Genomic DNA, 25,375 nt, shown 5'->3' with positions numbered 1-25,375 from the left:
TTCAGAGTATCCGAAAGAGACCTGTTGACGTGAAGGACTTATAGTATCAGAAAGAGAGTGTGCACTGATGGCCCTTTGACAGCATCCTGCTGACACATGGCGTGTGTGTGTGTGTGTGTGTGTGTGTGTGTGTGTGTATGAATTAGTGCTAGTTACTAACACTTAAGTATTTTGCTTTGTGGCATAAAAATTCAGATTCCCGGGTTCTCTTTAACAACCAGAAGCTCTGGGAACACTGGTTCGGCAATAATTAGCTAGAACTGAATGAATGGGTAAGGCTCCCTGAAGATAAGACAGTTCTTTTTCATGCCATCATATCCCACTAGACAAACTTATCGTGTTATTTTCTTGGCCTCTGTTGGAGTCTGGGTTTCTGATCCCTTTCAGGGCAGGAAATGCATAGCAAAAAGGCGCCAACGTCCTTGGAAGAGCACAACACATGGAATTAAGGGCTCTTCTAGTTCCCAGCTTTGTCACTTCCTGGCTGGGTCGCTTTGGGGAAAAACAGCCCCTATCTGGAGGCTTCTGCATTCTTATCATTTCTTGTACTCATGGAATCCAATTCCTCTGGGCTTTCTTTTTTTTTTTTTTTTACTAAAGAGAATATGTATGCAGAGAAGGTATGGATTATACTCTACAACACTATTTTTTAAAATAATGTTCATTTCTCAAAAAGAAGCAAATGATGGTCATGCTTCCAAGTAGCTCGTTCACTGTAATTTAAACTCTTTTCATGAGGTCCCTTTCACTCCCTAAGAGGGAGTAAGTAATCAAAACATTCAAAGAATTGCCCTCTGGGTGTCCCTTTCTTATCAGCTTTGTATCCAGCCCAGTGTCACCCTCCCTGACCGGCTTCCCCAGCCACATTTCCCTCATTTTACCTTTGCCTTGGCTGTTATCAGTGGCAGAAGTTGCTTTATTCTTTCCAATTTACTCCTGTGTTTTTTCAGTGTATTTATTTGTTTTTGTAATGGTTTATTGTCTAGATCCTCCTTATGGGAAGGAGGTTTGTGATCAGGTCTGGGTTCTGGAGCCTACTACAGTGCCTGAGGCTAACTGTCCCACAAATATTTATGTAGCTTGTAAGGTAGTTTCCTAACCTATACTGAAGACTGGCTGGTTCTGTATAGTCTCAGGTGTTACCCCAGGGAGAATAGAAAAGGGAGAAGAAGTGGGAATCTTGGAAGTCCAGCTGATGTTATTAAGGAAGACAAAGAGCGGTCACTCACAATCAAGGAGGTAACAATTCACTTTGCTGGGCTGTGCATGAGCAGGGGAGAAACATTTCTCAGCAGTCAGTGTGACCCTGACCATGAACCCAATGAACCCCAGAGCCAAAAAGGATTCATTGGATTCATGTAGGAATAACTGGTATCACTTGTGAGTCACAGATTTGTGACATTCGTTTTTCATAATTTCTAACTCTAAAGTGGGTTTAAGAGGGGCGCCACCTGTCATTAAGTGTCTGCCTTCGGCTCAGGGTGTGATCCCGGCGTTCAGAGATTGAGTCCCACATCGGTCTCCTCCGCTGGGGGCCTGCTTCTTCCTCTCCCACTTCCCCTGTTGTGTTCCCTCTCTCGCTGGCTGTCTCTCTGTCCCATAAATAAATAAAATATTTTAAAAATAATAATAAAGTGGGTTTAAGAATGAAATAATGTGGAGAATTGGGAAGGAAATGTCTTCATTCCTAGGGCCAGATCTCTTTTATTAATTTTTCAGAGTTTATCACAGATCAGCATGCATATTAACAGCAAGAAGTCAATCAATAGCCATGTGACAAACATGTTTAAGAAAATGAACCACAAGTGCTATTGCCAAGTAATAATTTGAGTCTTTTTAATTCATAGGCTTAGGAAATGGTATGAGTTAGTATTCAATCCTGTCATCGACTCAAGAATACTATCCCTGTGTCCCAGAAAAGGAAGCTCTGTGATCCCCATTTATATTCCACTAGTTATAAAGCAACAGAAAAGGTGATACAAAAGTGTCAAAGTATATGTCTGTCAACACATCCTTCCTCCCTCTTTGCTGGCCCCCCGTACACCCCCTAGACAACTTGGGCAAGACACGACTCTTTGACCTGGCATGTCACTACTTTCAAAAAAACTAATTTCTATTTTATTTTATATTTTATTTTATTTTAGTAATCTCTATACCCGTAATGGGGCTTGAACTCACAACTCCAAGATCAAGAGTTGCACGGTCTTCTGACTGAGCCAGCCAGACGCCCCAAGAAACTTTGATTTTTAAAAGGTTATTACTGCTGCTTAGCTAAAAATCCTTCCCTGGACCTTACCAGCCTAAGTACAAAGGAGGTATTTATTAACATTAAGATCCCAAATGCATTGCATCCGTGTCTTGGTACATAAACATTAGTATCTGTTTATGTTTGTTGATCCATAGTTTATGTATTAATCTCTCAGCCTCATTCACCATGAAGCTTGCTCTGTACTCTTATTTGCTCCTCCAGTCCCTCAAACCAACATCTGAGAAGTGCCTGTCATGGATGTCTGCCATGGGGACACCAGAACCCATTCAAGTGGGTCATCTCCCATGGTCTGCCATATTGAGCTGCCAATTGATGGTAGCACCACAGTGCTGTCGTGCCCCATTCACACGTGAGCAGAATGTCTCTCCTCCCTTCTATGTCTTGGGCTTTATCCCCTGGCCACCAGTAGAGCCTCGCATGCACCCTACTGTCCCGGAGTCCTCCCTTGACCAGCTTGCTCCATCAGATTCAGTCTGAAGTTTCTGTCTGTCTCCACTGGACTCTAATCTAATCCATTTGTATTTCTTTTCCCCACTTCCTCAAAGGCAGCATCCCCCACCCCTAATGCAAATTGACTGCTGAAATCACATGGGTGGGAGCCGCCAACGCTATCAGCTTATCATAAATTTCCCAGCACAGCTGAATCCTAGCTCTGTGTACAATTTAACTGAAACCGTCACAAAAACGTATTTCATTAACAGAATTTTTCGAGCAGCGCTCACTATCGAATAGAAAGGGAATGCAGCCACACATGGAAGCCACATGTCGTTTAAAATTTCGTAGTAGCCACATTAAAGAAAGGAAAAAGAAACGAGTGAAAGTAATTTTAGTAATTTAGTTCATTTAGCCAAAAATATGCAAAATAATCTCTTTCCCACACTCAGTCAAAATGAAAAAGATATTAATGAGATATTTTGCAGTAGCTTTTCCCCCAGTCTTCCAAATCAGGGTGAAGCTGATGTTTATAGCACATCTCAATTTCCAGCCCTGTTGCAAGGGCTCAGTCGCCCCATATGGCTGGTGCCTACATGCCTGGGCAGCTCTGGTTTAGGGCACAGGAAGGAATCAGAGACATCACTCGGTGCAACCCCCTTACCTTGCCAATGAGACTGAGAGAGGCTGCCCCATTCCTATCAAGTTCAAATAGCTAATCAGTAGTAGAGACAAGAGTAGCACACTGGGGCCCTAATGCTCAATCACACACATTTTTATTCATTTAATGCTGCTTATGGGATATTTGCTAAGCCACTCTCCTACTAAAACACACCCCTCTAAAAAATACTAAGAATGTGCCAAAATAATCCAAGCAGGGTTTTCTTTGTTTTGGTTCTTTTTGTTTGTGTGTTTGTTGTAAGTAACCTCAACACCTAACATGGAGCTCAAACTCACGACCCTTACATTGAGTTGCATGCTCTATGGACTGAGCCAGTCAGATCCCCCCAGACAGTTGTTTTTATTGGGTCTGTGAAAGATTGGGTTTTTCCAACTGAGTAAAACCTTCTTTGCAATTGGTTTCAGATTAACAGCTCTCTGACTTAGCTCAATTAAAATCATCCTCTTTTTTTTAACAAAAACGTGCCTAACACTTTCAAATAAAAATATTTGATTGGCAAGAAAAGGAGAATGATGGGTAATATTGATCCAGCTGTTAACAATGTGCTAAACTGTGTGCTACGAGCTAAACAGTGCACGACGGTTTTGATCATCAACATCATTTCATGCAATTCCTATAGCAATTTGAACAGAGACAATTATAATCCATTCTAAAGGCGAGATAAATGAAGCCTAGTGAGGGTAAATGGTCAGCCTGGGTCAAAAAGCTAGTAACGACAACCAGAAAATCACATGGCTAGTGAATAACGCGTTCAGTCGGGAACAGAACTTGAACTCAAACTTTAGACTCCCTAATCAGTGCTCTTTACCACCCCTCCCCCCACCGCCACCTGCCACACCCCATCAGCCCCCAAGGTTAATCTAGTAGTCTGTTGAGTTGACATGTATGGAGCCTTTTCTGTGATGCTGAGTACGTCCACTGGGTCTTATATATTACTTCACCAGGGACAAGCATTTCCCATGGAATCAACTCCTTGCATGGCCCACTAAGATCGCTTGTAGTTTCAGACAATAGCTCCTTCTGCAGCAGGCTCATGGGCCATGCCGCAGTCACTTTTGCAACTTTGAATTCCACTACAAGAATTTGTCAATTCTGAAGCTTATGTCCTAAGCATCTTGCCCTTCAGACCTCTAAATCTATCTATCATCTTTTTCAGAGGTATCTTCACATCAGCCATAACAATACCACAGTCACAAAAAATTTCTCTTAATTAATGTCATTCAGTTCAACCTGCCTTAATACATAGACGCCTTTCTCAAAATAATGTGTGCTGAAGCCATTTCTTCCATTTACTTCTATTATCAAATCTGTGCTATATATTCCTATAGGAAATAAGTTTGATCCTAAAAGAAAAAAAAAGGCATTTTAGGATTTCGGCATTCAACTCAGTCACAGTCTCTGTTCCTTCTGACTCATGGTCCGTATTTAGCCCATTTATATAATCCCTGCAAAATGCTAACCATACCCAGAGGGCCTTAGACTCTAATTTATTAGCACATCAGATTGTTAATTCCATGGCTGGATTATATGATAGAGCAAGTAAACTGGTGTTTAGAGAACCAACAGAGCAGGATTTTTTCCTTTTTTTTTTTTAGGAAGAAGCACCTGATTTCAGCACGTGTAAGTTTAGTATTTTAAGATTGGTCTTGTTTTTATTTAAAACTAGATATTGGGGGTCACCATGATATTGTCAGTATCCCATTCCTATAAAAATTATGACCAGGCTCTGGATAATTCTCATTTCAGTGGTGTTCTCAATTACTTCACAGAGCTTATAGGTATGGTCAAGCAGAAAAATTAATTATACCATAACTACAATTATTTAGAACTCCCTAAAACAAGGATGGCAACCATGGCTATTGCTGAACACGAACCACGAGCCAGGCACGGTGCTAGGTGTTCTGTGCAGGTTTTCTCTTTTAATCCCAAATAGAAACTTCATGGGATAGGACTCTTATTATCCCCATTTTCAGAGATAGAAACAAGAGGTTTTGAACAATTTCCTTAAAGTCACGTGACATATTTTATAGCCATTAAAAAATGTCTTGAAGTAATTTTATGACATGGGAAAATGTTAAATAAGGAAGTCAGATAAAACTAAATATATCTTATGATCCAAAATATTTTATGAAGTCTCTGTGTATATGTGTGTGAATCTGAAGGAAAAAAATGTGCCCAAACTAAGCAGTTTTTCTGGGTAATAGAACTATGGGTTTTTTTTAAACTTTTTTTATTCTATTCAAAATTTTTAAATTTGCTATAATGAACATGAACCTCTATTATAAGTTTTTATTTTTTTAAGATTTATTTATTTATTTGAGAGACAGAGAGCTCCTGTGCCAGCAGTGGGGGGAGGGGCAGAGGGAGAGAGAGAAAGAGTCCTCAAGCACGCTCCCCACTGAGCACAGAGCCAGATGGGGGGCTCCATCCCAGGACTGTAAGATCGTGACCTGAGCTGATATCAAGTCAGACACTTAACTGACTGAGCCACCCATGTGTCCCTATTATAAGGTTTTAAATAACCACAAGGATTTGTATGAAAAAGATGGGTGTTATATAATATCTAAGTTCTCAGAAGAGGTAAATAGTTCTTATAGATATTTTTTCACTATTCATAGTTACTAAGTCACCAACACGCATCCTGGAAAAGGCAGCTGGACTGTCCAGGGCCAAGTATCAAGGCAATCCATTACCAGAGAATTCTGAGGAAAATAAATCTCAGAAAGGAGCTTGAGAACTCCTGTCACCATCACATTACAGTATTTCCTTCTCACAGGAAGTAAAGACAAAAAGAGGCCATGACTATAGTTCATTTAAAAAAAAAAAATTCTTGGGGCCCCTGGGTGGCATAGTGGTTAAGCGTCTGCCTTCGGCTCAGGGCGTGATCCCGGCGTTGTGGGATCGAGCCCCACATCAGGCTCTTCCGCTATGAGCCTGCTTCTTCCTCTCCCACTCCCCCTGCTTGTGTTCCCTCTCTCGCTGGCTGTCTCTATCTCTGTCAAATAAATAAATAAAATCTTTAAAAAAAAAATAAAATAAAAATAAAAAAATAAAAATAAAAATTCTTAAGTCTCAATATCTGTCTTCCAAAAAATCAAGTGCATATCTGCATTGAGAGCTGAGAACACCTGCCAATCTCATTCTTAAGTCTCTTCTTTTTGAAGGCTGCGTACTTATTCTTCTGGGATATATTTCTTGACAAATAAATTGTGGAGACGCTTTTATCCTCATACACCAAACAAGGCAAAAGAAAGTTATAATTGGGTATTATAGTTTTGACTCAAGGGAGAAAATAAAAGTCATCAGACTCCCATCTCATTGGTTTCCCCCCAGAGAACCTGGTTTTCCATTGCAGGCTAAACTCCTTTGTTTGCATTCCATTCACTAAGCATCTGCTGCCACTACTGAGGTCCAGGGTTATTTGCCCATCAAAAAATGCTAACTTTGGAAGAAGGCTGGGAAAGGTGAGGATAACATCTGGGTTTTGCTTGGCATTGCACTTGATAGAGAATAAGAGTTAGTAAAGCACTTTTCCAATTTCTGACAATGTATTGTAATATCTGTGTCATCGTGAAGAAAAGAGGGACAGTCTTGCCTTAAATGGAAAGGTATCATTCATTTTCCTCAATCTGAAAATGGCTTCATAAGTTGTAATATCATTCCAGAAGATTCTGGAAACCAAGAAGATCAGTATGTCAGGTGGTGCAAAACAGTGGGAGAAAATATAGAGAGCAGGTAATACTTGGGATACATTAAATCTGATAAACGTGTGGCACACAGTGTTTGATAAATGTTTATCAAATGGATGAAGATGTACTAGCCTAATAGTGCTTCCCGGTGATCATGCACCCAGTTTGGTCCCAGCACGTATCACAAGCCCACTTCCCCACAATCTACCTGTATTCCTTGAGGACAGTGCTGGTAAAGCAAAGTGAAATAGTGCAAGTTCCAGTAGAGCAGACTAGATTAAAGGCAGGGCTCCGGCACTGAACTATAAAGCAGGGAAATGGACCCAAAGCCTCTTCTTATTAACTCATCCACTGAGGAGTGAAGATAGCAAAGTCTGACCCCCTGTGGCAACTAGGGGAACTACACCTCACCGTGTGATAATATTTGGGTCACCAAATATATTTCCAAACCTGGCCAGCAGGGGCTGTGGCTCTGGTACATGTAGGGATTCATCAGGAGAAGAAAACATAGTTCAGGTCAACGTATTGTTAATATGAACCCCTTGATACGGTTTAAACTACGTGCTCTTCTCAGAAGCCAAAGGAGATGATGCCAACCATGTGTCAAAATGCAGTTTTTCAGTTTTCAAATTGATGGTGAAGTAATTTTCTTCAGAGAAGTAAATTTAGTTTCCACATATATTTGCCAGAATTTATTTTTTATGCCCCTCAGAAAAAAATGAAAGGTTCAGTCTGACTGGCTGGTTCATTCGTTTGCCTTCTAAAATTCTTCCTATCGTTCTGATCATTACATATAGAAATGATGATATAGAATGAGATCATAGCGATCAGAACCTTCCCGGTACAAGGCTATCCTCAGCATAGCCCTCAGACAACTGTGGAAATGACATTCACTCTTCCAGATGCTTGTTCGTGTGGTACTGTGGAAATATTCTGGGCAGATCTCTGGAGGCCAAAAGGGTTAAATTTTCTAAAAATGCTTAACTTAAATCAGGTGGGTATTTAGGTGCCATAAAAATCCAGCTTAATTTTTAGAAAGACTGGAACTTACAATAGCATGCCTGAATTCTTATACCATGAGCGTTTGTTCCGAACGTACAATTGCTTTAAGAGGTACAAACTCAATTACAGAATAAGTAAGTCACGGAGAAGCAATGCACAGCACAGGGAATATAGTCAATAATATTGTTAATAACTGCGTATGGTGACAGATGGTAACTAGACTAAAAAAGAAAAAAAAAGGAAATTACCTTTAGGAGATGAAGTCCCTGGGGGATGGTTTGTCATCTCTCATCATCTTTTGTTATGAAGTAGATCAAGAACAAGGGAGTGTCATCCACATTGTAAACTTGGCAACACGTATAAACCAATTCTCTAATCTTATTACTCTACAGTACAAAAATGATCCACGTAGAAATAAGCATTCACTTTATTTACTCATCTGCATTATAATCAAATGAGATGGTAAACCTGCAGAGCAACAGATAATTCCATTTCTGACATCATAATAACATTTTTCGTGCAGATAACAGAAGTTTTTGTTTCACAGTGCAGCTGCTCTAAGTTAAATTGATTCAATTTAATTAACAAGCATTTACTCAGTGCCTACCTGTGTATAGCACTAGACTTACTAGGCATACAAAAGAGTTGGCAGGTAGGATCCTTGCTCACAGGGAGCTTCCAATCTGGAGAGGAAAGATGATCCACGCATACAGGAAACGATAAAGAACTGTGAAAAGTCACAGGAAAACCTATATAAATAATAGACTCTGAATTAAAGACAACAGGGTCCAAGGAAACCTATCAGGGAGTGATACAATTGGGAATGGAGGCCAATCTGGAAAACTGGACCAAAGGAAGTACATCTTGAATTTTTATCATGGCAAGTGATGAGCACGTGGATTGGCAGAGGAACAGGAGATCGTTTCATGACCAGATCAAGAGAGAAGAAGGAAAAACTCAAAAACATGGTAACAAAAACCAGCAAGTCAATTGCAGGGAATGGCAGGCAAATTGGCTTAGCTCTGGAGGACACTGTGGGTGAGCAGAGGTCATTAAAGTCACACAACAAGGCTGGCTGAGGGCACTGATTGCCTCTCTTCAAAGTCAATTCAAACTTTAAATAATAATTCTTAAACACACCTATAAACTAGAGCCCCCCATAAAAGTGTATGTTTTCTCAACCTTAACAAAAAAGCAAAGACAAATTATGGAATATTAGAATCTAAACTCAGGAGATGTGATCACTGGAGGTCATGATCAGGTGTGATGGAGTTGCAATCATGTACAATTGTCTTTTTTTTTTTAAACTCACAAAGAGGTGTGTTGTCTAAGATCCATATACCTCCTCAAATTGAGAGACCTTCAACCCAGTGCTACTTAGACCCTTATTTCCCTTAGGATTTTCCTTTTAAAAACCCCATTCCTTTTCATACTGAATTCAGCAGCAAATAAAAAGTCTTGAGTATAATTGTAAGGGCCCTGGATGGGGAGACAGAAAAAAAAAAATGGAAAACACGATGTTGGTTTCAAACTGTGAGTTAATGAATCATTACAATGAATACTTTATAAAGATATTTCTGAACTCTAAAGGGAAAAAAGGGTGAAATATCTCTGTTCCCAAGCAAAGAAAACTAAGGCAGAAGGAGCATATGAGTGTATAACATGGAAGTCCATACGAGCAAAGTATTTTTAATTAACCCAAAAGGTAAACCAGTAACCTGTATTGCTGAATCACATCCACTCTTAAACTCAGTTTGTTAGAAGAGATGCAGGGAAACGAGTCAGGGGAGAACGTCGCGGTGCAGGAACAAATCCCTTCATTTGGAACAAGGTGGAGATCCTCCTTGCTGAACAAGGACTGAGGATGCCTTGACTGACCAGCATGACCTTGACAATGCACGAGAGTTAGAACGGGGGAGCAGCAACTTCACAATGCTTGTGTTCTTGCCCTTTACATGAGTCATTGCTTTTACACAGCAAGGTGATGAGTATTTCTGGGTCCCAGCGTGTCTATGAAAGTCACTGGCCACCAGCAGCCGCAGCTGTTCGAGAGGGAGAGAGAGAGAAAGAGAATATGAAGAAGCAAGTGACGATTTAGCTTTCGTTGTTCTTAATGTTCTGAAAGAGGTGATCTGAAGATCGTATCTTCCAAATGTGCCCCACGTTGCCACAATATTTAGTATTTTTATATTCAAAATATTTCTATATTTCTCATTTTTCAGGAGAGTGAAAGTGAACGTTCTGCTACTTTTATAGCATTTATTCAGTACTGTTTATGTAATTAATACCAAAATGTATCCTGTTTAAATTTTTCCAGTAAAAGAATTCCTTATTGGCCGGTAGGAATTCAGTAGGTATTTACTGAATGACTGTTAAGTATAAAGTTCTATGGTAACTTCTGAGGAAACAACTATGAATGATAGTCTCTGTCTTTACAAAGGTTGTATATGTTTTTAAGTACAAATTATGGGAAAATATCAAACAGCATGCAATAGGATTGTATCATTATTTACGACAATAAAGGTAACAGTAAGCTTTAACCAGAATTCAGATCTTAAAAGTCAGAACTTTTCGCTCACTATTCTAAACACTAATTTGATCATGTTAAATTATAGTCACAATCTAGAAAAAATACAAGAGCAGTGTGGGTATGTGTGACATACATGCTTCCAACTGTAAGATGCCCAAGGGGCTCACTTCAGCTTTAAGGACACACATAAGCCAAGAGTGGAGGGATGGAAAGAGATACTGCATGCAAATGGAAACCAGAAGCAGGTGTAGCTACAGTTACTTCAGACAAAATACATTTTAAGCCAAAAACAGTAACAAGAGACACAGAAGGTCATTATGTAATAATTAAAAAAGACACAAGTAAATGGAGAGATAGTTCAAATTAATGGATTAGAAGAATACTGTGAAAATGTCCATACCACGGAAAACAATTTATAGATTCAACACAATCCTTATCAGAATTCCAGTGGCATTTTCAAAGAAATAGAAAAAAAAAAAAAACACAAACCCCTATATTTGATGGAACCACAAAAATATCCCAAATAGCCAAAGCAATCTTGAGAGAGAACAAAGCTAGAGACATCACACTTCTTGATCTCAAACTATACTGCAAAGCAACAGTAACTAAACGGTATGGTGTTGGCATCAAAACAGACAGTAAGATCACTGGAACAGAATAGAGAAACGAAAAATAAACACAGACATATACAGCCAATAGTTTTTGACAAGGTACCAAGCATATACAATGAAGAATGGATATTCTCTTCAATACATGGTACTGGAAAAACTGGATATCCACATACAAAAGAATGAAACTGAACCCTTATCTTACAACATACACAAAAATCAACACACAATGATGAAAGGCTTGAATATAAAACCTTAAACCATAAAACCCCTAGAAGAAAACCTAGAGGAAAAATCTCCTTGCTCTTGGTCTTGGCAATGATTTTTATATTTGACACCAAAAACGAAGGCAGCAAAAGCAAAAATAAACATTAAACTAAAAAGCTCCTGCACAGTAAGGGAAATCATTGATAAAATGAACAGGTAACCTATGGAATGGGAGAAAATATCTGCAATTTGATAAGGGGTTAAGATCCAAAACAGACAAGGAAATCATGCAACTCAACAACATAAAAACCAAATAACCTAATTTAAAATGGGCCAAGGACCTGAATAGACATTTAGCCAAAGAAGACAAACACATGGTCAATATTTGTACATGAAACGGTGCTCGACATCACAATCAGGGAAATGCAAACCAAACCACAATGAGATAGCACCTCACACCATTAGGATGTCTACTATCAAAAAGGCAAGAGACAGCCAATGCTGGCGAGGACGTGGAGAAGAGGGAACAATTGTGCACTATTGGTGGGAATGTAAACTGATATAGCCAGTGTGGAAAACAGTATGAAAGTTCCTCGAGAAATTAAAACTAGAACTATCATATGATCCAGCATCCTACTTCTGGATATATATCCAAGAGAAATGAAATCATTAATTTGTATTCCCATGCTCATCGCAGCATGGGAGGATGAAAACAATGTAAGAGTCTATATGGAGAAATGGAGAGAGAAAATGTGATATACATATAATATCATCATAATAATATAATATAATATTATTCAGCTTTATAAAAAAAGAAAATCCTGCCATTTACAACAATGTGGATAAACCTGGAAGGCGGTATGTGAAGTAACATAAGCTAGACAGAGGAAGACAAACACTGCATGGTATCACTTATATGTGGAATCTGAAAAAAAAAGAAAAAAAAATCAAACTCATGAAAACAGAGAGTAGCATGGTGGTAACCAGGAGCTTGGGGGTGGGGGAAATAGGGAGAGGTTGGTAAAAGGGTACAGATTTTCATTTGTAGGATGAATAAGGTCCAAGACTGTAATGTAGAACACAGTGAACTATAGCTGATGATACCATATTATATAATTGAAATTGGCTAAGAGAGTAGAACTTAAGTCTTTTCACCAAAAAGAATAAGGTAAATATGTGAGGTGAGGGATGTGCTAATGAACACAGTGGTGGAAGTCCTTTCATAATGGATACGCATATCAACACTCACATTGTACGCTTAAAGTGTGTTACAATTTTATTTGTCAAAGCTGAAAAAATTTAAAAGCAATTAAAGAAACAAGTAGCTTAGTGATGAAAAAAATTGTAAGCCAAGTGTAATACAAGGACATAGCACTGGAAATTGCTGCATCCATTCCTGTTCCCATAAAGGTCAGCCAACGTGAAAGGAGTAGTGTTGAAAGAATCATAGAGAAATGGGGCTCAGCCCTGCTCACTTCTAAACTTGGGATAAAATGTGGCCTGAAACCATACATACCACTCTCCTATTCATCTCTGTGGTCTAATGAATTTATTTATTTTTCTACTTAAACCAATCTGGGTTGAGTTTTATTACTTACATGGGGGGAAAGCCCTAGGAATATCAGAGTTTTAAAGTTAAGAATGAGGGAAAAGTTTGAAAAAATCTTCCCTAAACTTCTTAGACATCACTCTTCCATGTGGAAAGCAGAGCACATCAGGGATTTTGGCAAATTGGAGTATGCCTTATTGGAATGTTTTTAAAATTAAGGAGGTTGCAAAAAAGAGCGGTTAATGAATTAGAAAAGCCTCCAGGAAATCAACAGTGGTGAGTTCAGAAGACCCTAATGGTATCTTCCCCGTGTGTCCATCTATGTATAAAAATGGTCCCACTGAGCAGGAAAGACTCTGCATTTGTGTCTGCTATTGGTTATATTGGTTATATATATATTTATCAAACATATAAATATATATATATATATATTTGATTTGAAAAATCAAATCAGCAATAAACTGAAATTAGGTTTTAAATCAGAACCTCAGAACTATATATATTAAATATATATATATATATTTATTAAAATATAAAATATTTTAGTTATTTATTTGAGAGAGAAAGAGAGCATGAGTGTGGGCAGGGGAAGGCAGAGGGAGAAGCAGACTCCCAGCAGAGCAGGGATCCTGACATGGGCCTCCATTCTCAGGACCCTGAGATTATGACCTAGGCAGAAGGCAGACACTTAACTGACTGAGTCACTCAGGTGCCCCTTATGTCTGCTATTTGTATATGACTATATGGATGTCGTCTTCATCTTCTGTCAATTTGCAAAGTCACCTTTCCATTACTATTGCCAAGTTTACATTTCCGAATTTTTCTTTCCCTTGCCTTTCCCCCCCTGGAAAACAACCAAGCCTCCTGCATATGATGCCTGAGAGGGTCCCAAAAGGTGAACAGTAAAAATTGTGGAATGACTCACTCAGGCAATAATGTCACACTGCATCAAGTGCCCCATTTGGAGAGGGAAAAAAAAAAAAGGAAAAGCATTTTTTTTGTAGGGGAAAAAATTGCAATCATAAACGTTTCTCCAACCTGCTCGGGCAGCTGCCATTTTCTTGTTGCGCATTTTGTTCTCCAAAGCTTGCTACACAATACAAAAAGGAGAGAAGAACATGAGCTTTCCTGGTATTTCCTACTACTTGCTGTTAATAAAGATAATATGTTGATGAAATAAATTATATCCTACCTGTTTCATCTTCTTTTTTAGATCCAGATTTGCTGCCTTCTGGCCCTTTGCAGTAGCATTGAGATAATAGATGGTCAAGCTACATTTTAAAAAATAATAAGATTTCTGGTATTTTTTAGTTCAAGATTCTTCTTAAACTTACATTCACTAAATCATAGAACATTGGGGTACTGGAGTGGATTTTAAGATATTTTCTACTCTAAACATTTTATAGCACAGGTAAAAGATTGAAGTACACAGAGGTAAAGAAGTACATTCAGGACATGATTACTAGTGGTGGACCTGGGAAGATGGACCCAAGGGGTCCTTTTCCACAGCCCAGCATTCTGTCTACCATACCTCACTGCCTAACTGTAGCTTCTTCTTGGAAATGTACTAACATCAGTTGAAATCATAATTAAAAGTAACATTCCAAGTTGACATTAATTTACTGAAGCATAGGGAATGTATAGAATAAAATATTGAACTTCTGCTTTAAATTCCCTCTAGCTTTTACATCATCATAGTTCACTAACATGGATTTTTTTTTCCATAGGATATATTGTTTGCATTTCTCCCTTCTTCAAAAAGAAAAGTTTTATAAAGGAATATTCTTGGCTTTTAGTCGACATTTACATTTCTAGAAAGAGCAAATTCCAGCCAAACATTTGTGTAAAAATAAATATGTTCATCTTCACTTAAAGCAAAACAAACAAACAAAACGCAGTTAAAAAAAAAAAAAGGTAACTGGCATTGCTCTTTGTTGCAAATAACTGGATACTAAACACATTTCCTCTACTTCCCAACCATGCCAGATTATATCTTTTATGAGCCATCTGGTGCTAGCAACACAATTATTGATATGGTTTTGCCGGATTTGTTTATCTCTTATACGACTGATGGGAGTTTGAATGAAATTACATACATGAAAATATTTGGTATACTATTTGGCATGAAGTAGGTGCTCAATAAATTGTGTGTGTGTGTGTGTGTGTGTGTGTGTGTGTGTGTGTGTGTATGTGTGTGTGTGTAATATAAGGATGTTCTTTGAAAAATGCCTGGATTTAGAGGATAAACTCAAAGACCTCACAAGTCACTTGCAGTTTTGAAATTCTCTAGTCTCCAAAGGAATGAACCTGGCTACAGAGAACTAACCTGAATTCTACTCAGTTACCCAAAAACCATCCAAGCTGATTTAATATGATCCATTGGGGAATTTCAAAATGCTTATAACATGTAACATTCTCTAATTAAGGGTAATAAAGAGCCAAGCCAATTGCATGAGCCCCATAAACTGGAAGATGAGATCCCAGGATTTGAAAAATCAAATCAGCAATAAACTGAAATTGGGTTTTAAATCAGAACCTCAGAACTATAACCAGCCTTCCAGGACATCTATTTGACCTCATATCCTGCCAACTTTTCTCTACACAGTCTGTACCAAGGGTTGGCAACTATAGTCTCCAGGGCAGAGACGACTTCTGGTCTGTTTTGCATGGCCTATGAACTAAGAATGGTTTTTACATTTTTAAATGGCTATGTAAGTACTTACATAATACCCCCAATTTTGCCTTCTGACCCACACAACCTAATATATCTATGACTTGGCTCTTTAAAATGTGCTGACCCTGGGTCTAAACCATCCCTGCCAAGTGGCTCCTAGCCCTTCTGTATCTTCCCACCCATCCCAAACTCAGTGTTTGGTGTTTCAAAGGATTATGGGGAACAAGAGATAGGAAACAAGACATGGGTTCGAATTTACTTATTAGCCACTTGATTTGGGGCCGATCTTCCGTGTGATACCAATAATGTGATTAATGGGGCCAACCTATTCCGGAGGAAATTAAATGATTAACGTATGGGTAGGGCCTGGAACAGAGGCAAGGTTAGTTCCTCTTCCACACTCTCCAGACAGCTTATTAAATCTTTAATTGGCGGCATGAGAACCATGTTTCTCCTTCGCTTAAAAATAAATCATCTCTCAGTAAATTAAGACTATAGTCATAAAATCTGACATTAAGTTTTGTTGGGTTTTATTTTTTTAATATAAGATCTCATTTATACCACTAAATGGCCTTGACTTTTAAAAACCCTATAATACTTAGCATGGTTGCAGAAGCTGCTGTATCATGAAAACTTGGAAAAGAAAAATCACTTCAGGGGCCATCTGGTGAAACAGCCGGCCTCCAGCAGGTCATTTTGTGACACGTGTGCGCCGGAGACTCACTATGAGATTCCGAATGCCACCGCATGATCAAGGTTCTCTAATATATAAAAGTAATCTGCTTTGCTGTTTAATTATCCCTGTGGGCTATTAGCTCGCCCTCAGAGAAGGTGTCACGTGCAAAGAGGTTGGATTTTTTGTCAACCTCCTATTACCATCTTGCCTTACTATACTCTTTCTTACCTAGGGAAAATCACTTGGTCCCTCTAAACCAGTGTTTTAAGAAAATCGAAGATGACACTCATCCTGTCTGATGTGGCCCATGACCATGACCATCACAAAGATGATGCTAACAACTTAGCCCAGAACCCAGTTCATGTACTTCAAATCATTGGGATTTCTTTCCAGATTTCCTAGTTTCACCTTTTTAAAAACAAATCCAACCCTTTGCATTGGGTTTGTTTCTAAAGTGTTTCTGAGGGTGTTTTCATACTTGCCCTCCTTAACTGAGAGAGAGCAGTGGTGGGTCCAGACTTTCTATTCAGGAGGGTCTCAGAGGTTGAAAAGAAGGCCTAGGGCAAAAATTTTTTTTTCCTAGCTCTTTGATAGCAAGCATATTTTTCCTCAGAATGTAATTTTATCTCTGTGGTGGTCAAGAGTCAGAAGCCAATGAAACTTACATGGAAACAAAAGCCCCTTCCCAAGTTCCCCTTTGGATATCACCTCTGACTTTTGAAGGGATAGACTAAGTGACCTTTCCAAGACCCTTCTGGTCCCCTGATTCTATTATCATGGACACACACTTACTGATGGCCTTTCAGGAACAAGGACATGGTAATTTCTAAGACCCCTTAAACCCTTAGCCCTGAAATATAGCCGATAGGGCCCCCGGAGGGAGTATTAACTTAGAGGCTCATCATTTCTATGTGTTCACAGCCATCTGCTTTATGGAACAAGAGGCGGGGGGCAGGAGATGGGGGGAAGCTCAATGCGCTGATTAGATTTAACATTTAGCATTTATGTTTCCCTCGCTTTAGCTGTTTACTGATAATTATTTTGGTTACTTGGGAACAAATCTTATAATCCTAGGCAGGCAAAGACAGATGCACATGGCTATGAATTACATCCAATAGGATCAGAATATGGCTCATGAATTTCAGCCTCTCACCACCATGTAATCAGCCGTGAATTTGGTGAGGTTACAGCACAACCCTTAGAGAGCGTGAGAAAGCTAAAAAAAAAAAAAAAAAAAAGAAAGAAAGAAAAAAAAAGAAAAAAAAAAAGCTGGAATTTAAAAGGAGCCAGGCTTTCTTCATTACAAAGGCCCTTTCTATGAGCAGGGAAGCACATACACCATGACCAAAATGACAGCGATGACCAGTCCAGGATTAGAAAGCTGTCTCAAGATCTTTGCCATCCAGCTTGGGAAATCATGCTCCAGTGTTTCTCCAATGACTTCAAACATCCTATTTTTGCCACTGAAAGAAAAAAAAGGGGGGGGGGGAGGGAGGCGGGGAAGAGAAGTTTATTTACAACCTACGTAAAAACCATGATTACAGTAAGAAAACTACAAATCTTTCTCGAACAGCACCTAAGTGCTCTTTCAGGTTGGGAACCTGAAGTTTAGCTACAACTCCTGGCACTTTGACCTCTTATTGTCAGTATGTGGGAAAGATATGAGAAATGGTATCCCAACATAAACACACAGTTGAGCGGTTAGGAATTTAACCACAGCATTAGGAGATTTTTTTAAAGCTGTATTTCTAAGATTTTGATTGACATATATTTTATAAATAGCTCATAAGTCTACCCCTCAGCGAGCTGTCCTTGTTGGGGAACACTCCCTTTGGGCTGAATAAATAGTGCACTCGATTGTTTAATTAGCCTTGGAAATGAGCATAAGGAATAGCTTAACGGAAAAGTCCACAAATAATCCAATATCTCTCCCATGCAATAGCTGCTATCTCATTTTCCACAGCCTTCTTTCATGGGAGTTATTAATAGGTAACCACACTGAACGATGAGTCCTTTCTCTCTCTGCATCTCTTGTGGATAGGCCCTAAAGACTGTCAGCTCAGTCCCACTGCCAGGAACAGAAAATGCGAAAAGAAGGAAAATAAGCCTAAAAATCAAAAATCCTTAATGGGTTCATTCTCAGCCCATTAAGGTAAGAATCAGTATTTACAAACTATAAAAATGAGAGCAGGAATTCTGTCATATCTTACTATGTGATATTCAGAATTATAAAGTAATACCCATCACGTCAAGTTCTTTTTTCTGTATATGCATATTGATTCTACTATGAAAAGCTGTAATTCTCAGAAAAGAAGATTAGGTTATTTATCACCAAGTGGTAGGTATCACCAGAATAAAGGTTGGTATAACACTTACTATAACATTCTGGTTTCACTTTTGTTTTTTGATCTTTATGCATTCTCACCTACTAAATAAATATGAGCCACAAGTTCCAGATGAGATTTTTTTTTTTTTTGCTCCTGATCTAACTAATGATATCTTTCAAAAGACTGAGAATAATCCCAAGTATCTAGTCAAGAGTTAATTGCTGGGGGCGCCTGGGTGGCACAGCGATTAAGTGTCTGCCTTCAGCTCAGGGCATGATCCCGGAGTTGTGGGATCGAGCCCCGCATCGGGCTCCTCTGCTGTGAGCCTGCTTCTTCCTCTCCCACTCCCCCCACTTGTGTTCCCTCTCTCGCTGGCTGTCTCTATCTCTGTCAAAATAAATAAATAAAATCTTAAAAAAAAAAAAAGAAGAGTTAATTGCTGGACTGCTGAGGTGTAAGTTTTGCTTCACAAATTACAAATCTGGCCCCAGCAAGACCTGTGCTGTATGAAGGGGGAATGTAGCTTGCAGACCACTCAAGATTATATCAACTTATTCCACTAGGATTTCTTTATCCTCATCCAGTCTAACTGGCCGTGCTTTTCTCCTAGACATGGGGGATACAGCTAGAGTGAGAAGGTAGGCAAGGGCAAGAGAAAATAAGACTATCGATCCACTCTCTCTTCTCCAGCTTCTTGGGCTGAGGCGGATGCCTATGGTTAGAATGGGGGGACTGGAATTTTACAAAATGCTCTCTACCCACAAAGGTCTTCTCTGCATTCAGTCTGTCCCAAATTCAAAATCATTAGCATCTCTGGGGATTCTCCCCTTTCGAGGTCTGGTGTCTTAATGGGAGTCCAGATCTCTTACTTCTATACAAACTAAAGCAGCATCTACTGATCCCCAGAAATCCTTTCTTTCTGACAGTTTAGCCCAAGTGTGCCACTTCCCAATATTCCCAGAAGTCTTTTCCAGTCTGCTGTGACTCCATAGGCAAATGAAAGGATACTGCGCTTATGCTCCTGTGGGCATAGTTTCATCCACCCTGGGTTAGAATAGTCTATGAGCAGACCTGTCTCGCCAGTGGACTGAGAGCTTCCCAGGACTGGAATCAGTGTCCAGTTGATTCCAACATCTCCTCTAATGCTTAGTGCATAAACAGTCATTATTCACTCATTACTTCCAATTACTGGCCAACACTCTACTGTGTTTAGACTCATAGAGATGAAAATTTTCTACCCCCAAGCTACACTATTAAAAAAAAAACACATAAAGTATAATAGCAAATAAATAATGTAATAGCACCACAATGTAAAACAAAAATGAATATAAATATAAAAGTGTCACAATATAACATAAATCTGCACTTCTCGTATGATCTCAGTTATTTTAAAAAGCTGCATAAAAAGAAAGCCAGAATGCAAAATGCCGAAATCTTGAGAGTTGTTATTTCAGATCTTTGGGATTATGAGTAGTGTTTATTTTCATGGAGAAATGTTTCTGTAATTCCCAGGTTTTCTAGGATAAACACATAATACCTTTGCAGTAAGATGAAAATACATAAAAATATAATTGCCATGATGCTAACAGAGAGAGTATGTGAGAACCTAGAGAATTATAAATTGTTCAGAATTATTAGCGAGGGGTTGGAGGAGAAACATCACGTCAGCCAATGTGGTGGAGCAATTGGAGAATTTTCTTCATCTGGACACCAAATAAAGAGTTTTTAAATTGCTGAACTGGCTTAAGGTAAATCCACTTACTAGCCTATCAGAATAATTTTCTGGAAAATTCACCCTCCCTAGCCAGGTCTTATGAAACCAGGACAAGCTCGAATACCTTATCAAATTGCTTTAAAAAATAGGCCTTGTAAGATATGGAAGCCACCTTACCTGAAAACACACCCGTACCTGGAGTGATTAGCCATCTCTGTGCCCCTTCTGGGGCCATCCATTAACCTATCTCAAATGCATGTTTGCTGCCCACCCAGCTGCCACGTAGGGTCAGACTAGACAGGCTGAGCAAACCATCCCAAACTCACGGTCTCTAAGAGGGCCTCGTTTCTAGGGCAGAGCAACCCTTTTAAACTTTAAGTCCAAACAAATAAACGAAGCTTACATTTTTTTTTTGCTCCAAAATGAGGAAAGTGACATGAGAAATGAACTATTTAAATAAGATAGAGATACCCCTTTCCTGACATGCTACTGAAAATATGTAAATTTTCTTGATCTCCAAATAGTGACACATATGCAGTAATTTTGCCTGTTTCCCAGTTAGGTCAAAATCAGATGCTGTGCCTTAGATACAGACTAATTTTTTTCCATTAAATTCATAGTAACTGTGTGTGATACAAAGAGAGGCAGAAGAGTTAGGCTCAAAAGGCTAAAATTGTGTGGTCGTGGTACCTGTCTGACTCAATGATATTTTTCCTAGGAAAGCACATGTGTAACCACCAGCCAGCTCCATGTGGACATTGTGGGGTTTCCCTTCCTTCGATACATTTTTCTGAAAAAGACTGACTTGCAATTAGAAAGTTAAAAGCAGGGGTGCCTCGATGGCTCAGTTGTTAAGCGTCTGCCTTCAGCTCAGGGCGTGATCCCGGCACTCTGGAATCAAGCCCCACATCAGGCTCCTATGCTGGGAGCCTGCTTCTTCCTCTCCCACTCCCCCTGCTTGTGTTCCCTCTCTTGTTGGCCGTCTCTCTCTTTGTCAAATGGATAAATAAAATATTAAAAAAAAAAAAAGAAAGTTAAAAGCACATCTAAAATTCAACCTGGGTATTCACTTGTGTGGGTAATTTGCAATCAGCTAAAGTCTTTGAATGGCTTATCTAGTGAACTTCGTACCCACAGATTCATTAGAGATTTATCAAGACCAAGCTCTTCCTTAAGACTGCAATTTCATATTTAGTCTCCAGATGTCACTATCTGCATTATTTATTTCAGCCCACGGGTTGTGGGGGGGGGTGATCAGGATTTCTCAACAACAGCTTCCTGAGTATGACAGAACTCTAGTAGTTTCTGCCCTATCAGCTGGCTTAACATTTTCCTTTCCTTTCCAGTAAAGCAATAACAACTCAGACTATTATTAGAGTGAAAATGCGTCTTTTATACTTGTCTGTGAGCAATGAAACTTTTGACTTTAATTTAATAACTTGCATGTGACAACATGACGAGGAAATTACATGTGGCCATTATTGGCTCATGCTTGTCATTCACGTGGCTTGCCACATTTACATTTCTTTCACTTGGAAAGGAGAAATAACTCAAATGCATGCTGACCAACGACTCAACAGGCAGAGATTCTTGGGAGGGACTTGTGGTAGATTTTTTTTTTTTTTTTTTTTTTTTTTTTAGAGAGAGAGAGGGAGAGAGGAGGGCAGAGGGAGAGGGAGAGAAAGAATCTTAAGCAGGCTCCACACCCAGTGCGGAGCCCCACGCACCGGCAGGGCCCTGAGATCACAACCTGAGCTGAATTCGAGAGTCAGGCACTTAACCAACTGGGCCACCCGGGTGTCCCATGGTAGATTAATTTCTAAGGCCCTATTTAGGGAATGAAATCTCAATTCCCCAGATCCCGGGGACTTTGCTTTCTTGATAAGTGTCACAGACAGAACTTGGTCATAGAGAACTGGAGAAAAGTACATTTCAGCTTGGATCAGAGAGACTTCTTGACTCTTTATTACTGACTTGAGCAATTTATCCTTGTTATTTTGGAAGACTAAACATGCTGAACATCATCCTCAATTGTTTTACTAGCACGTAGCATTGTGGATTATAAAATATATGACCCACTTTATATTCATAATTACCTAATAATGATCCCATGTCCTACATAGCTTGTGGAATAATCTACTTTTAATTAATTATTTTCTATTGGGCACGACATAGCGATAACTTCTGATTTTTGGACGTGGTGGCCTAGCATCAGGAAAACTTTCACACCCCCACTAGCAAAATCAACCCTTGCTCTTTGCTACTCCCTTATGGCTCAGATTTATTGTCTGTATTTCACCCAGGTACAGCCCAGGTGTACTCAAATCATTTTCCCGTTTTTGATTCCCAAATAAGAAAATCAGTGGAACTTCCCTAAGAATCTCCATGTTACTTAGTGAGGCTGAATGCCCAAAGAATCACATTTCTACAGACCAAAATGGATTGTTTGGGGAGGAAAAAACCCCCACAAAACGCATAGGAGTGGCTCTTCCTAGCTCCACGCCTGGAAGAAAATGACACCCAGGAGAGATTTCAAAGGCAAAAACCTGAAGGGGCCACAGTCGAAAGATGGCGGGAGGGATACAATCATGTACAGGACGGGCATGGTGGACAGGAAGAGGATAAGCAGCAGCATGCCCAGGTAGAAGTTGTTCGATCTGGAAGCTTTGAAGACCCTGGCCTCGGGGACGTTGCAACACATCACGGCCCAGCACTGGAAGTACATGGATGTGTGGAGTCGGAGAATATTGATGCCTGGGAGGCTGGGAGCGAAGAAGGAGCCCATCCTGGAAGGAAAACATAGCTCTGCTCAATTCCAGTCTTCTCTTCATAACAAAGGCACACAGCACCTGTTCATTTCGCATCACGTCTATTTGCTAAAGGCAGAAAATGTAGTGCCGCTTTCGACCCACAAACCCTTCTTTATAAATAAACTTGACAGGTCAATTTCCATCTTCTGTCACAGTTTACCATCTCCTCCATTATCCAGGAATTGCCCACGTGATTCTCTCACAGCAACTATGCTGTTCACGGACTACATCTGCTCTCATTAATAAATTTAAACTACACCAGAGAAAACAATGTATCACATGTATTAACTTCTCTCTCCTACTTCTCAGATTAACTTGATTTCCCCTAATACTCAAATCCTGGATTAATAAAGCTAGAAATTTAACTTTTTAATAAATGCCCCTTAAAGCACTCATTCTATTCAAATAAACTGCACGTCTGGATTAATTACTTTTCTCATGGCTAATTAATTTTTGCTTAATGGAAGAGAAAAAATTAAAATAAGTTTATCTTTTTCTGATGCTATGCTCTATTAGCTATGTAGCTGTTACGGTGTTTTAGAGTTGAAGTATTTATGCTCAATCATAGTGTTTTCTTAATAGTCTATAGAAAGCTTTATGTGTTTGAGATGAAAATGCAACACATTCATTTAATTTAATGTAATCTGTTTCCTTTCTTCCTTCAGCTTGTCCTGGAAATTCACTGCTTTGTACATCTGATTTTTAAAAACTATCTTTAAATGCCACTTTTAAACAGGAAGCACTCAGGTGAGGTCACTTTTACTTGCTGGCTTAGTTGGTTATTTCAACAAAATAAATTTCAATTTTCTTTGATGAGAAAATCCATTGGCATCATAAAACCATATTAATGTATTGGTCCAAAACCAAAAAGAGGATACATGTGCACTTATTTTAGAAGTATGAGCACAGTCCTATCTTTTAAACTGTCCCAGCTGTAATAAAGCCCTCAGCACTTCTAGTGAAGGTCAGCATTTTATATTTCCTGGATATGTGGAGTAGCTGCTTTAACGAATCCAACGCAAATTTGGTATAATATGGGGGCTGGGGGCAGGGATGAGTTAGATGAAGAAATTAGTTTCTGTTATTTCTGTAACTGAAATTATGCAAACCAGCATTAAACGATTCCATTTAAAAGTGGAACCTTGCCAAAATTTAGATCGTCTTGTTGGTAGGATTTCACACAACAGATCTGAATGATATTTTACATACCGAATGGACCAGAGACTCTGAAGTTAAATGATTTTTTTTTAAGTGGTACGAACTTCGGGTGACGATCGAACCATGTAGGTTCATCGACTGTAGCACATGCACCACCGCGGCATGGGAAGCCAGCAGAAGGGGAGGCTGTGCGTGTCGGCGACGGGGATATATGGGAACACTCTGTGCTCTCCGCTCAGTTTTTCTGCGAACCCAACACTGCTCTAAAATTTTATGAACTAAAAAAAAAAAGTAGGAAGATAGACTTTGGAACAACACAGGGTGTCTTTGTTACAGGATAGCAAGAGAGATCCCAGAGCCTCAAGAATGTGATCAAGTGAGTGACAGGCCCAGGTGAGGGGCCAGAATTACATAGCACTACACTATATTCTCAAATGCTAATATTAGTAATGTCAGATGCTTGTGAATCATTATACTTGCTCCCTTCCAAACGTCAGGCTTGGCCATGTGATTTGTTTTGGCCAATGAAATGGTAATTAAAATGAAATATCTCACTACTGGAGAGAGACATTAAAAGCCCTGTGTGGATTCTGTTCTCATCCCTCTGCTACCCTGACCAGTGATGTTCCAGATGGACCCTATTTTGCCAGTCTAGGACTCCATGGTGAGAGTAACTTGCAGGAGCAGAGCCCTCTACCAACCCACACTGGGCATGTAGAGAAAACAAGAAGTAAAGGTTTCCCTTTGGAAGCCACTAAGATTTGGGGGATCTTTTGAAGTGTTGCACAAGCTAGTTTATCCTCAGACACAATTCTGTACATCATTTAAGACCTAGATTTGCCTAAAGCCACATATATTTGTACCTCTATGTACACCGGCATCATTCGTCTGTATACATATATATGTATTCACGTATGGATGTGCATCTATAAATAAATTTCAGATTTTCAAAATAAATATTGAACAAATGGCTTAAGAACCATAACCTAGAAAAACAGATCCTGGCACCCAATGCTCATCCTGTCTTTGCTCGTGACTCGCTAATCAG

General features: G+C 39.3%; 1 protein-coding gene across 1 annotated transcript in view; it reads right to left on the bottom strand.

Moving 5' to 3' along the window:
• Positions 1–6,467: 6,467 nt before the first annotated feature.
• Positions 6,468–25,375, bottom strand: part of TMC1 (transmembrane channel like 1) — a 362,945-nt gene continuing 344,037 nt past the window's right edge. The window contains exons 24-28 of the mRNA XM_087858826.1: positions 22,906–23,145; positions 17,656–17,781; positions 14,161–14,239; positions 14,007–14,058; positions 6,468–10,116 (exon numbers count right to left, since the gene is read on the bottom strand). Coding sequence (XP_087714952.1) covers positions 10,094–10,116; positions 14,007–14,058; positions 14,161–14,239; positions 17,656–17,781; positions 22,906–23,145 — 520 coding nt within the window. The 3' untranslated portion in view covers positions 6,468–10,093. The remainder of the gene's footprint in view (positions 10,117–14,006; positions 14,059–14,160; positions 14,240–17,655; positions 17,782–22,905; positions 23,146–25,375) is intronic.

Source organism: Ursus americanus, chromosome 34 (assembly GCF_024610735.1).
Source record: "Ursus americanus isolate L20-20 chromosome 34, mUrsAme1.1.p, whole genome shotgun sequence".
In the NCBI taxonomy this organism is placed as follows: Eukaryota; Metazoa; Chordata; class Mammalia; order Carnivora; family Ursidae; genus Ursus; species Ursus americanus.
Note: the sequence above shows the minus strand (reverse complement) of the source record. Positions and strands in the feature narration are given on the sequence as shown.